The sequence below is a fragment of the Anguilla anguilla genome, chromosome 9 (genome assembly GCF_013347855.1).
Source record: "Anguilla anguilla isolate fAngAng1 chromosome 9, fAngAng1.pri, whole genome shotgun sequence".
In the NCBI taxonomy this organism is placed as follows: domain Eukaryota; kingdom Metazoa; phylum Chordata; class Actinopteri; order Anguilliformes; family Anguillidae; genus Anguilla; species Anguilla anguilla.
Window position 1 is genome coordinate 55,231,734 of NC_049209.1, and position 14,279 is coordinate 55,246,012.

General features: G+C 43.4%; 1 protein-coding gene across 3 annotated transcripts in view; it reads left to right on the top strand.

Moving 5' to 3' along the window:
* LOC118235930 (protocadherin-1-like) overlaps nt 1-13,851 on the top strand; it is a 30,157-nt gene extending 16,306 nt beyond the window's left edge. For all 3 annotated transcript variants that reach the window (XM_035433829.1, XM_035433827.1, XM_035433828.1), the window contains 2 exons: nt 9,369-9,585; nt 12,900-13,851. In XM_035433829.1, coding sequence (XP_035289720.1) covers nt 9,369-9,585; nt 12,900-13,189 — 507 coding nt within the window. In that variant the 3' untranslated portion in view covers nt 13,190-13,851. The remainder of the gene's footprint in view (nt 1-9,368; nt 9,586-12,899) is intronic.
* The last annotated feature ends 428 nt before the right edge of the window (nt 13,852-14,279 follow it).

Here is a 14,279-nt window from a genome sequence, read left to right on the forward strand (position 1 = left end):
TGCAGCCGTGTGTGCGGGTAATGCAGCCGTGTGTGTGGGTCAGGCAGCCGTGTGTGTGGGTGATGCAGCCGTGTGTGGGTCATGCAGCCGTGTGTGTGGGTCAGGCAGCCGTGTGTGTGGGTGATGCAGCCGTGTGTGGGTCATGCAGCCGTGTGTGTGGGTGAGGCAGCCGTGTGTGGGTGATGCAGCCGTGTGTGCGGGTAATGCAGCCGTGTGTGTGGGTCAGGCAGCCGTGTGTGTGGGTGATGCAGCCGTGTGTGGGTCATGCAGCCGTGTGTGTGGGTGAGGCAGCCGTGTGTGGGTGATGCAGCCGTGTGTGTGGGTCAGGCAGCCGTGTGTGTGGGTGATGCAGCCGTGTGTGGGTCATGCAGCCGTGTGTGGGTCATGCTATCTCATCGACTGTAGGCTGCACATTTGAAATGGAGGAGCTATGAAAAAGAGAAATTGTTACCCCATCGCACCTCCAGAGTGAAAAATTCTATGTCATTACAGATAAAATAATAACCCAGGAGAAAGTTGTCTGCAATGTACACAAGCTTCTGTACTATCCCTGCGAATGCTGGCACCTTTTCCCTCCAAAGGAGATCTGTCTGCTCTGTTTAGTTTAAGTGAGCCATGCCACTCTTGTGAAATGATGAACAAATAATGATGTGTTATAATTTTTTCTTTTGTTTGAGCCACAGCTGACCAGGGTCATTTTATTGCTGTGAATGGCATCATTGGCATTACTATGATCTTCCCTGGTTTTATTTTAAAAAAAATAAAAATTAAAGATAGGGTTTTCATTATTGCTTAGTTAAAGCGTAGTGCATTTAAACTCTTTAGTTTCAGGTTTAATGGGAAATTATAATTGGGCCATAATAATTATGCCTTTAAGCAACATTTTATTCAAATTTTGATGGTAGAAAATTTCTCTTACTTATGAGATTTTGAACTCTCATAGATAGTACTCTATCTTGTCTTCATATCAGCCATAAGCATCCATCCCAGATAGCATGTGTTTATTCTAAACTATCATTGGCTGATACAGATATGACCCTGATATGATTATGGATCTCTACATGCACTACCCTTTCAATGCAGATATGACCCTGATATGATTATGTATCTCTATGCGCTCTACCCTTTCAATGCAGATATGACCCTGATATGATTATGTATCTCTACACGCACCCTTTCTCACCTTTGAGAGGTCTTCTCCCAGTGGCTTCTCTCCAAAGGCTCTTCACTCGGTTAGGAGGCTGTGCTGACAGGCCTTGTCTTAAATGTGTGATATTCAGAAGATGGTTGCTGGGAGACCGCCTGCTTGTTTTTAGGACAGTGGTGCTAATTGGCCCAGCTGGGGCAGATAACGGTCTCTCTCAGAGGTTTGAAATGATGTTCCTCTTGTTCTGCTGCTCTGTCTGTTCTTGGTAGGAAAACTTCAAAAGGGGTCAGTGCTTTACTTTTAAAAAATTATGGCTGAAAGAGATTTAAATAAATTATAATTTATTGTAGGGTTCATAGATTTAAAAGTATCTATTCATAGATTTGAAACCCCTAAATGGGTGAAACATTTCCTTGAGAATATAGCCGCGTTTCCACCGCAGGAACTATACCCCGGAACTAGGAACCTTTTGAGGAACTCAGTGCGTTTCCACCGCAGGAACTAGGGTCTAAATTTAGTTCCTGGGGCTTTATTTTACCCCCCAAAAGGTTCCTGCTCGGGGGGTAGTACTTTCCGAAAGTACAGGAACCTTTTGGGTGGAGCTTGCAGCGCTGAACATTTATGATTGGTCGAGTACTCGCAGTATTTGTGTTGTATTTATTTTCCGCCATTACCCGCCATGTTTGAAAATATGCAGCGGCAAACCAATTTATTTTCATAACAACTTCAAATCAAACTTGTATGTTATGCGGCGCAGTAGCCTACTTTTGGTTATAGCCTGCCAACGTCTTGGAATTATAACGTGTGCTCTTCTGCTCTTTTCTTGCTTTAGTATTCGTTTTATAAAATGCTAAGCATTCCTGCTGGGACAGCATATTACGTACTAAAACATTCAAACGGATTAATTCGGTTGCTGAATATTTTCTTCCGGATTTTCTTTGTTAGCCCGTTGTAATTGACTCAAAACGTTTGATACAGATGTGAGGTATGCGGTAGCTCTGCGTAATTAACATTGGTGATACAGTACAAGCAAACTGGAAATCACCTTCCGCACTTTTTGTCCGGGTAAAATAACAGGTTAATTCTAGTAATCTTCCCTTTAGCTTTTTCAGACTGCCGTAATTTTACTCAATTTTACTGGCATTTTTCAATTCCACGAAAAGACCAGGAAGACTATGGACTAATTTATGGTGCATGGTTCGCATCTGGAGGGCACACTTCGCTGCTCGGCTAGCAGTAACTTCAAAGGAAAGCAAACGGTGGCTGTACCACTACTAATTTACATTTTCACGCAAGTCCGAGTTTTCGTTCTATTCTTGTCATTTTGCGATTGGCCTATATGGAATTGACGACGAGAAAGTAATCAAACAGCAAATTGTTTACAACGTGTGCATGTTTTCTGCTGTTGTTGCCAGTTATACATATAAATGTGACTGCATTCTGTCGCTTCGGATGTCAAGACATGAAAGCGAATGTTCGCATAAAAACATAATGAATGTGTTTGAGAGGATATATGAAAATCAATAAATACAAAAGTAACCATATATAGTCATTGTTGGTAACCCGTTGTATATAAGTGGAATAAACCCCTCCGGGCTGTCCCGGTTATTAGAAAATAATGTAGGCTACTTCGGTGGTAGTATGGGGTTACAGAAGAAATCATATGACAGATGGACCGACGACAACGTCGCTTTTTCATACGTCAGTGAGCTAATTTGCCTAATCTTCGCGGTACTTTAGACCCTGGTGGAAACGCAGACAACCATTGGCTGAAGGAACCTTTTAGTTCCTGGTAAAGTAGTTCCTGGGACTGAAAGGTAATTTTGGTGGAAACGCGGCTTATGTGTGCATGTGCATCAACAGGGATGCAAGTAAAACAGAACTGTTTTTCACAGTCAACTGAAAAAAATTTTAAAAAGCTAAAGCAAATGTGAAAATACAGGTATATTAGTCAATTGAGTTTCATGGTGAGATATGTCTGTGTTGATTAATGAAACATGTAAAAGTTATGTTATGTAATGTAATATTCTGGGTCTGCGATCAGCTGGGAACCAGAATGATTGACATGGCATGCATTATCAGAATATTTGGCCACCCACAGCAACAAAAGCGGTGTTGATTAATAAGCTGATTTCAAGTTGCACAACAATAGTCAAATCATACACAATACACATACAGGCCTTAACCCCAGAGTAGCAAACACAAAAGGAGAAACCCTGAAATGATGGTGAGGACAAACTGCCTGGTGGGAAAACATATCGAGAGGAACCCAGCTATAGAGGGGGAGCCCATCTAAAACTGAGAAGTGCCAAGTATTAGCAAGCAATCCATAATTAGTAGGCCATAATTAGCCCATATTGTCAGAATTTGGAGGTGTGGGAGAAGTATGGCAGTTGGGTGGGGCAGTAGTTCAGTAGTGCAGTAGGGTGGGGCAGTAGTTCAGAATGGTAGGGCAATAGTTCAGTAGGTCAGTTTGGTGGGGCAGTAGTTCAGTAGGGCAGTTGGGTGGGGCAGCAGTTCAGTAGGGCAGTGGAATCAGGAGCAGTGCAGTAGGACAGTGGGGGGCAGCAGGGTTGGGAGGCAGTATTTTACCCCAGCCTCGGGCAGAATGTTGTATTTTACCCCAGCCTTGAGGGAGGTTCTATTTGACACAACACATGGTTCTATATTTATTTGTGTAATGACAACAAATCTTACCCTCAGAAATCCATATGAGAAATTGGGATGGCAGGTATGCCATCCCGCCAAGTTACGCCTTGGCGGGGGCATGCCCCCATACCTATACAGCACCGAGAGTTTGGCACTTTTCAGGGTTCCCCACAGAAATAACCACAACAGCCACAGACACTCAGCCCTTAAAAACATTAAATTCTGTACATTCTGACCCCATTTCAACAGACAGAATTCATAAACAACTTCACATGTCCACACAATAAAGCCCCAAACTAAGGGGATTTTGCGTTTTCTCCTTCTTCTTCTTCTTCTTCTTCTCTTTCTTCTTCTTCTTCTTCTTCTTCTTCTCATTCTTATTTTTCCTGCCGCCTATCCCACTAACAACATGTCTCCCCATTGGACATTTCACTAACACCAGCCAAATCTGCCCTACACGACCCAATCAAAAACGCGCATACACACGAAAAATACCCATACATTTTTATTCTGAAACATTTCCCGTTCAAACAGCTAGTCCGCCTGTGGCCTAGTGGGTAAGGTTACAGTCTTGGGAACATGGGGTCTTAGGTTCAAGCCCAGCTTAGAACACGTTTCTTTAACCTGCTTCAACCCTCACTAATAATTGTCTACTAGCCTACTTATCAATTATTGCTTTTGCACCATATTTACCCGCCGTTCACCGTTCAGTTATTAACCGGCTACAATATTGCTAAGCCACATGGATTCAACGGGAGCTCTTCTGTGCTTACTGGCCTGTGTTCTTTAAAACCACCGGCAGGTTTGCTAATGATATTTCACGCATTGCATGGCATTAGCTAACGAAGTCACGGCAAATGTATTCCTTTCATTAAAAAGTTACACCAGTTCACCACTGTGCCATTTCTATTAACTATATTTCTTCACTTGGCTACCGTACAAAACTTTCATATCAGCAAACGCCACGTTTCTATTTCTACATTCCTGTTACCTCGCTCTGTTCTCTATCTAGCCACATACGCTACAAACAATTACTACTTATGTACATTCTGCAACTCCGCAATTTGAACAGCTAATCCATCCGTGGCCTAGTGGGTAAGGTTACAGGCTTGGGAACACTGGGTCGCATGTTCAAGCAACTTGAAAACGCCACGTTTCTACATTCCTGTTACCTCGCCCTGTTCTCTATCTACCCACATACGCTACAAACAATTAGTACTTATGTACATTCCGCAACTCCGCAGGTTGAACAGCTAATCCGTCTGTGGCCTAGTGGGTAAGGTTACAGGCTTGGGAACACTAGGTCGCATGTTCAAGCTCAGCTTGGAACCCGTTTCTTTAACTTGCTTCGACCCTCACTAATAATTGTCTACTACTTCTTAATTATTGCTTTTGCACCATATCTACCCGCCGTTGACCGTTCAGTTATTAACCGGCTACAATATTGCTAAGATATATGCATTATGACTTACCGTCTGTACGTTCAGTTATTGACCGGCTATAATATTGCTAAGCCATATGGATTCAACGGAAGCTCTTCTGTGCTTACTGGCTTGTGTTCTTCTTTAAAACTACCGGCAGGTTCGCTAATGATATTTCACGCATTGCATAGCTATGGCATTAGCTAACGAAGTCACAGACTGGTAAACCTCACTCACGGCCACCCATATGCATTTCATGACGCAAATGTATTCCTTTTATTTAAAAGTTACACCGGTTCACCACTGTGCCATTTCTACTAACTATCTCATAAAAAACACGTTTTCAACGTACAAAAATGCCAAGTTACTAAAAAGTATTGATATCAAAATGACGCCAAGTTACGATACTACAAACAATATAGGCTATCTTGCCTCACCGAAATGACATAAGATGTATCTCAAAGCAATGCTACCCAATATTTCCTCAGTTCTTGTTGAAAACGTTGAAAACGTGTTTTTTATGAGATAATGTTGTACAAAATTTACCCAATATTTCCTCAGTTCTTGTTGAAAACGTTGAAAACGTGTTTTTTATGAGATAATGTTGTACAAAATTCTGAGTACTGATATGTGAGAGGGAATGTGACTCATCTCTCTTTCTCTCTTTCCTTCAAAGCACAGACACAGTCAGAAAAAGTCTATATTCTTCTGTCTCACAAACGTACAAACACACAGATCTCTCCTTCTCTCTCTCACACACACACACACACATACAGATCTCTCCTTCTGACACACACACAAACACACAGATCTCTCCTTCTTACACACACACACACACACAGATCTCTCCTTCTCTCACTCACACACACACACACACACACACAGATCTCTCCTTCTCACACACGCACACAAACACACAGATCTCTCCTCACACACAGACACACAGATCACCCTTCTCACACACACAAACACACAGATCTCTCCTTCTCACACACACACAAACACACTGTCTATTTGAAGTATCCTCTCCCTGTCAGAAGAGTTTCCTTTCTGAATTAAATGCTCCAGCTTCAGGCCAGTGTGTCTGTCAGCTCTGGAAAGTAGGCCCCCAGCACTGAACAAAATGAGCAGCATGCAGGCTACAGTGCCTCAGCTAGGGGTTAGAGCCAAGGCACTGTGGGGGGGGGGGGGATGGAGCCGCAGCGGAGGTGCAGCTCAGTCTCACTATGTCGTATGGGTTTGGCCCCTCCCTGATTTCCTCTACCATTGCATATTTGACAGACAGAATGGTTTCAGATCTCTAGACAAAATGTCATGTCAGACAAAAGGGGCCTGAGTAAAATATGAATTCATTAATTTCATGAAAAAGTTATCAAACAGCCGTATCACATATGTGAAAAAACTGCAACCAAATGCCTTCTATGATTTGATACCAGTCTTTCACATTGATGTGGAGGAATTTTAGCCCACTCTTCTTTGCAGAAATGCTTTAATTCAGGCAAATGGGCAGGTTTTTGGCCATGAACTGCTTGTTTCAGGTCCTGCACAGCACCTCTGTTGGGTTCAAGTCAGGTCTTTGAATTGGTCAGTCCAAAACTTTAATTTATTTTCAGTAATTAAGATTTGGACTTGCTTTTGTGTTTTGGATCATTGCTTGCCGCATGTCACGTCCCTCCGCCTCAGGTGGGGGCGCTGGCCGTTTGGACACGCGTGTGTCTTGTTAAAGTTCATTGTGAGCACCTGTGGCTGTGCCCTTTTAAGAAGCCTGGATTCGGCTTCTCAGGAGATGGGACTTTTTCTCCCCACCTCTCGACCACGGCCGGGTCTTGATTTTATCTGGTGTTTTGCAGCTATTTTAGTATTTCTTTTTGTAATCAAATAAAGTTATTGGTTAGTTTTGGTAAACTTTGGTGTCGGCATCGCTTATGTTTGCGAGGGCTTGAGAGCAACCGTAACATAAATGGGGGCTCGTCCGGGATTTTACCCTTTATAGTTTTACATTTTCTGTTCTTAGCCCGGTTAGCTTAGCCGCCGGGCGGGTCCAAGGGACTTGTCACTTCATTGTTTTTCCTTTTTTGTTTTTGGTGGTTAATATGAGTGGAGCTACGCTTCGGGGCACTGAGGTCGACTAGTAAAGTGGTCTGCTGAGTGCTCACGAGTTTAGCGTTCAAAGTCGCCCCGAGCGCAGAAAACCACCGAAGACTAGTTTGAGTTAGTTTTTTTTCTGTTTGGTTAGATAGGATCGGGGAAGCCCACAATAGTTCAATGGTAGCGCCACTGATTGGTTTAATCACTCTGGATTTGTATCAGCTGTTTCGTCCAGCTGGGCCGATTGATCTGGGAAAAGGAGAGAATCGTTTGACTGGTATGGTTTTTTTGATAGCACTGTTCAGTTTGATAACTGAGTAACATGGACGCCTAAACATTTAGGCTACGTAAAGTTTTGGTTAGTCTCTTGTTATCGGTGCTTCGTGATAATTGTCTGTCAGCTGATCCTCCTGCATGGTGTTTTGCTTAGTGTTCGGCCATGTTAGAATGGTTTAGCCCAGACGGTCTTTCGATTTCCGAACTTCGCGTCTATTGCTTTCTCGTTCCTTATTGTGAAGAATACTGTCGTGCATTTGTCGGTTTCCGAATATTAAGTCTCTGACCTTGTCCGTTTCGTGTTAGCCTGGTAGTGTTTCTGCTTCGGTCCTAGATTATTTATATTGCGAAACCGTCCGATAAACTGCTGGAGTCTCGAGATGTAACGTTGAGTTTGCTTGAATGTCCGTGTACTTGCACATGGTACTATAGACTAATAGTCCCTTGTTTTTACTCTACGCGCGTGCGGCGCGCGTAGAGTTCCTGCGGCGTCGCGCGCGTGCGGCGCGCGTAGAGATCCTGCGGCGTTTCTGTCTCCCCTGGTTTGTCTCCCCTTGTTCACTTTGTTTTGTTTTGGGGACTGGTGTTCCCAGCTGGTGGTGGGGGTGTTGCGTCCCTCCGCCTCAGGTGGGGGCGCTGGCCGTTTGGACACGCGTGTGTCTTAAAGTTAATTGGGAGCACCTGTGGCGGTGAACTTTTAAGAAGCCTGGATTCGGCTTCTCAGGAGATGGGACTTTTTCTCCTCACCTCTCGACCGCGGCCGGGTCTTGATTTTATCTGGTGTTTTGCAGCTATTTTAGTATTTCTTTTTGTAATCAAAGTTATTGGTTAGTTTTGGGAAACCTTGGTGTCGGCATAGCTTATGTTTGGGGGGCTTGAGAGCAACCGTAACACGCATAACCCAATAATGCTTCAGCTTCAGCTCACTGATAGAAGACCATTTTCTGACAGCATTGAATTCATGGTTCCTTCAATAATAGCAAGTCATTCAGGTACCGAGGCAGCAAAGCATCCCCACATTATCACACTACCACCAGCATGTTTGACAGTTGGTATGATGTTCTTACTGTGAAATACTGCATAGAGGCAGAAACTCTGGGGATTTTCAAGACTAGGCTTGATAGTGTTAGATACTATCTGGTCTGTAGGTAATCAGAGCACTAATTTAGTGAGGAAAATGGCGAGCATTGTTGGGCTGAATGGCCTGTTCCTCTCCTGAGCCCTCAGCAATACCTGCATCACAGCTGCAGCCACTCCCACCTCCCTCTCCTCAGCCTATGCCCCCCCCCCAACCCTGACAGACCTTCATGCAGAGCTGGGGGGGCTGGCCTCTACTGCTACTTAATGGTCTGTCTTAATTTAAAATAATAAACAGCCCTTATCTTTATCTGGCAGCCCATTGGGTATGCATCTTGGCAGTGGTGCTTATGATTGTAACTGTATCTCCAGATTATATGCAGTTTGTTTTCGATGTAAAATGAACTTTTGTAATATTTCTTTGTCTGTAAGCATCTACAATGTTAAAATTGTAATTATTAATTATTATATAATTATTTTCCAGATCTTAATTTTTATGTCCACTAACAGTTCCACGAACTACAGTTAAACGGCAACTATGATGTACTGGTCTGAAAGGATGTGTGAGTCTGGTGTGGGTGTTTTATATGAGTGTAAGGTGTGAATATGTGAGTGTGGTGTGGGTGTGCGTGTGTGTGTGTGCACGAGTATGGTGTGTTTTTCGGTCAAGTTAGATTCACAAACATTTCTGTGTTTCCTTCATGTTACAGCTTCCTCATCGGCGAGTGACATTCTCCACAGCCAATCAGACGCCTGACATGCAGGATCCCGCTCACAGCCTGTATGACAGCGGGTTGGAGGAGTCTGAGACCCCAAGCAGCAAGTCCTCCTCAGGGCCCCGCATTGGGCCCCTGGCTGTGCCCGAGGAGCACTATGAGAGGACCACTCCCGACGGCAGTATCGGTGAGATCCAGCACCCTGAGAGCGGTAAGAACTGAACCTCATACTCTACATACAGAACTGAGAGCAGTAAGAACTGAACCTCATACTCTACATACAGCACTGAGAGCAGTAAGAACTGAACCTCATACTCTACATACAGCACTGAGAGCAATATGAACTGAACCTCATACTCCACATACAGCACTGAGAGAGGTGATGATATTGCACCTAGAATCTTGCAAAAGATTTATTTTCATTGTTCAACTCCTCAGTGTACAGAACATTGTGCCTCAAAATATCTGAAGAACTTTGCATAAATAAGTTTGATCCACTCTTATCATCCACTTTTGGCAGAATAATTGTTGTATATTTTTTAAATTTTATTTACTCGATTGTGTACCGTTTCCACAAAATGCACTTTGAGGAATACTCTCCCTGTGGCCATTGCAGTAAGGTCAGTATAAATTTGAGAGTCTTGACTTCCTCCATCCTGGTGCAGTTTGATTTATTGTTCTCCAGCCAGCTCTGATTGCAGCGACGTGATGAGATTGATGCTGCAGTTCATTGCTTTAGTTTGTCCTTGCTATGACCGAAACCTTGGCCGAGCAACCGAAAAGGGTACCGACTGCAATAGGGATCAGACTCTGCTGCCAGTTTAACAAAAATATTCATTTTTAGTCACTTAGTTTTACATTAGTAAGTTTTAGATAAAAAATGACAAGCCAAAGTAAACCTATAGGTTGTACAAAATACAAGAATAGGGAAACAGGTGGCAGCCAGCCCATACCTGGAAAACTACACCTGCCACTGTGAAAGAGATCTTCCCTAACCATGTTTTAGCATGAGTCTTCTGGGGATCTAGCCTCCTCACTCTCCTAGCCTCATCTGAAACAGGGCTGAAAACAACAATAAAAAAACAACCTGCTCAAAAAAAGCCCCTGATAAGTACGCATGAGAAATCAAAACAGAACCTGTGTGTGTGTGTGCGTGCGTGTGCGTGCACGTGCGTGTCTGCATGCGTGCGTGTGCATTGTTACGTCCCCAAGATGGTCTAGGGGTACAGGGGTGTAACAAAGAGAATGACTATTTATTGATTAAATTTAATTAACAGGGAAAACACGATGTCGGTATTTTAGTCCTTAATTTATTTACACAATTATTTTTATATACAGAGAACACAAACAGGAGGGGAAACACTGGGCGGTACCAAACAAAAGAAAATAAACAAACAAAAATATACTAACAATTCGAGAAATTAAAGAAACTAACTGACTGAAACCCAAAATCTTCCGAACCTAACTGACTACACTGACTACGCTAAACTGAACAAAAACATACAAGGGTGGTACACGCCCTTATCTATATATATATACACAAGTGAAACTAACAGTGACAGTAATAAGAAAAAACACCTACCTAATTCCCACTCCTAACCCAACAAAAACCAGCAACCAAACCAGGGACGCAAACCCAAACTCAAAGTCTATTAAAAAAAAATACGGGCAAGAAGTCAAAATGGCACAAAGTCACAACAGCACAAAGTCAATACAAAGGTGAACCAAAATTCAAATCTAAGTCACTCTCAGGTAACTGACAATACGGTCTTATACAGGTGTGGGTCGGGTCCACATTCGCCGCCAAGCGATGTCCGCAGAAGAGGATTGGGGGAAAAACTACGCTTCCTCTGCCTCACCAATTGCGGAGTGACCTGTAGCACAGACTTTACAGAATAATGAGACGGGGAGAGAACAAAAACCTGGCACGTAACACCCTAGTAATGCTAATTACAATAAATACAATTTAAAAATTAAGTGCGCGACAGGGCATCCGCTAACACATTTTCTGACCCCTTCTTGTGCTTTTATTCCGATGGTAATTTTGAACCAACAAGGACCACCTCATCAATCGTTGGTTATTGTTGCGCATGCGGGCCAACGGATTATGGTCGGTGAACACCGTAACGGGTAGAGAGCTAGACCCGACGTATACTTCAAAATACTGAAGCGCCAGTAGCAATGCTAGTGTCTCCTGTTCAATGGTGGAATAGTTTACCTGATGCTTGTTAAACTTTCAGGACAAGTAGCATATGGGATGGTCGATTCCATTGATATCCTCCTGCAGAAGCACTGCTCCAGCACCGGAGGCACTCGCATCCACCTCCAGCTTAAATGGTAATGAGAAGTCTGGGGCAGCAAGCACAGGAGCGCTACACAAGAGCGCCTTTACGCTCTCGAAAGCCTGTTGACACGCGGGGGACCCGACAAAGGCACAAGGTGGACTGAGCAAGCTTGTAAGGGGAGAGACCACAGTAGAAAAATTGTTACAAAAATTGCGGTAACCCGCCATGCCCAGAAAACTATGACGTTCCCGCTTAGTGGTGGGCACTGGCAACGCGTTGAACCCTAACCTCCTCCGAGATATGTGACCGTGGCTTTCCGAATTAACATTTTGCCAAATAAAGGGTTAAAGAGTCTGCACTCAGACGATCGAACACAATTCCCAGGGTTTTTACATGTTCCATCTAATAGGAAGAATAGACTAGATCATCTAAATAAGCTTCACAGTGTGAAACCCCCTCCAAAAGAAAAGTCATCAACCTTTGAAAGGTCGCGGGGGCGTTTCACATTCCGAAAGCCACGACCGTGTACTGCATGAAATTGTCAGGTGTAACGAAGGCAGATATGTCAGATGCACAAGGGGTTAGCGGCACCTGCCAGTAACCCTTTAGCAAATCTAACCATACAAGGGAACTGGAAAGAATCTGGCACAGTCAAAGAATTAACTTTGCCTGCGTGGGCGTGCATATCTGTGTGCAAATGTTAAGGATATTGACATTTTTGCTAGCATGTGGTCTAACAAATGTATTGTATAAGATAACTATAACTTTCTTGGATTTATACTCAGTACTTTTGGCTTTATTGCAAATTTTAAAATGAGCCCTGGGAGTGGTTTGTAGGTTTACGGCTGATAATCTTATCAGCCAATGAACACAAGAACATATTTTGTGATTATATTTTAAACCGAGTAGAAGTGAATCTGTCAGTTTTATTCCCTTATCCTAAATGATGTTGTTCTTGAATGTAAGTGTCTTGAAGCTAGCACATGGTGGATCCCTTTAACTGCTGTTTAGGTGCCCGTGTACCTCTGTCTTAAGGTTGAATTGAGTCCTACATGTCCCAGTTGTCAGTGCCATTACTTGCCATTACTGGAATGCATAAATAGGCTGTCATTAAATTAAATTAAAAATTATGACTGACAGCTCTTCACTCCCTTGAAGACAAGTGCAAGGTTTCTGTGGAGGTGTCTGGTTTCCATGGAAACAGCATGATAAATCCACTGTGCGGTGTTTCTTTGTACAGATGTACGGTCTCTCCCTGACGTTACCATGACGGGGAACTGCACTCCAGAATGCACTGAATTTGGTCATTCAGACACCTGTTGGATGCCAGGTCAGTCGTCCCCGACACGCAAGACCAAGAGTGCCCCAAAGCTCTCTACATTCGTGCCTTACCAGGAGAGAGCAGGACAGCTGGCCAATGGGCGTCCGGGGAGCGAGGAGGAACAGTGCACTGGGCCTCCGGCCTCCCACGGTGCCTTCCGCAAGGACACACCTGCCCGTCACACCTCCAAAAGAGAGATCTACCTGTGAGGAGCACACAAATGCCCCTCACTGAACCACCCAGAAGGTTTAAGTACATGAAACAGATTCAGCCCTACAGGAATGTAAGCAGCAGCTCATTGATTTATGATGATACAATTAACTGTTTTTTTTTTTTTTCCCTTTTTTTATTGTTTCCTGCAATGCATTGATGTAAGACTGAAAGATACATCACAACATTCCTGGCCTGTTCTGGAAGCCTGTGGAATGTTGTAAAGGTAATCCACCAGTCCTGCCAGAATCCATATCTTATCCAGCTCCAAATAAATCCCACTGATGACAGTCGTTCTGCACAAGAGGAAATAGTTATTAATATTAATAAATCACACTAAGCAGACTTTACTGTACAGCGGTGTAAATACATTTTAATGGTGTGCATATGTCTGTCGGGCTTCAGTGCTTTCCCTTTGGCTGTTAGGAGCTTCACATTTGGGGCATTTTGTTGTAGTTGTTTTACAGTGATAAAGAATTGTTGTTGTTACTGGAAGAAAACAGCCAGAATTCATTAGTTTGAGTAGAGAGTTCTGCGGCACATGCACTGGTAACAGGGCCTGGTTGAAGGTCATTTTAACGTGATACTTTAGAACAGCTTAGGAGGGGTTCTTTTGTAATGTTTAGTCTTTGTTCTGTGGAAGTCTCACGTTTTGTAAAAACAAAAAAAGCCAAAACAGAAAGAACACACTGTGCTTAGTTATAGGTTATACACAGTCTAAATCACTGTGGCTGCGAAGTACACTGTCCCCTCCCTGAAGAGGAACCCTGACCTGCAAACTGACCACACCATGACTGTGCTCTAAATGTATCCTCCTGGCTCTCAAGCTCTCAGTTTTTTAGTTGGAAACGCCCCCCCCCCCCAGACTGTAATGCAATGGCACACGTCCAGGGTTAGGGGCTGCCACAGACTCTCAAATACCCAGAGGTGCTATTGTTCCTTAATGATGAGCTGGCATACTTGAGAAACCACAGAGTAACTGACATAACAATTGTCAGTGCCCTTCCCATAAAAGTATAATAATAATAATAATAATGTGTATAAAATATTGCAAAATTCATTAAAGCTGCTGATACCTGCTTCAGTTAG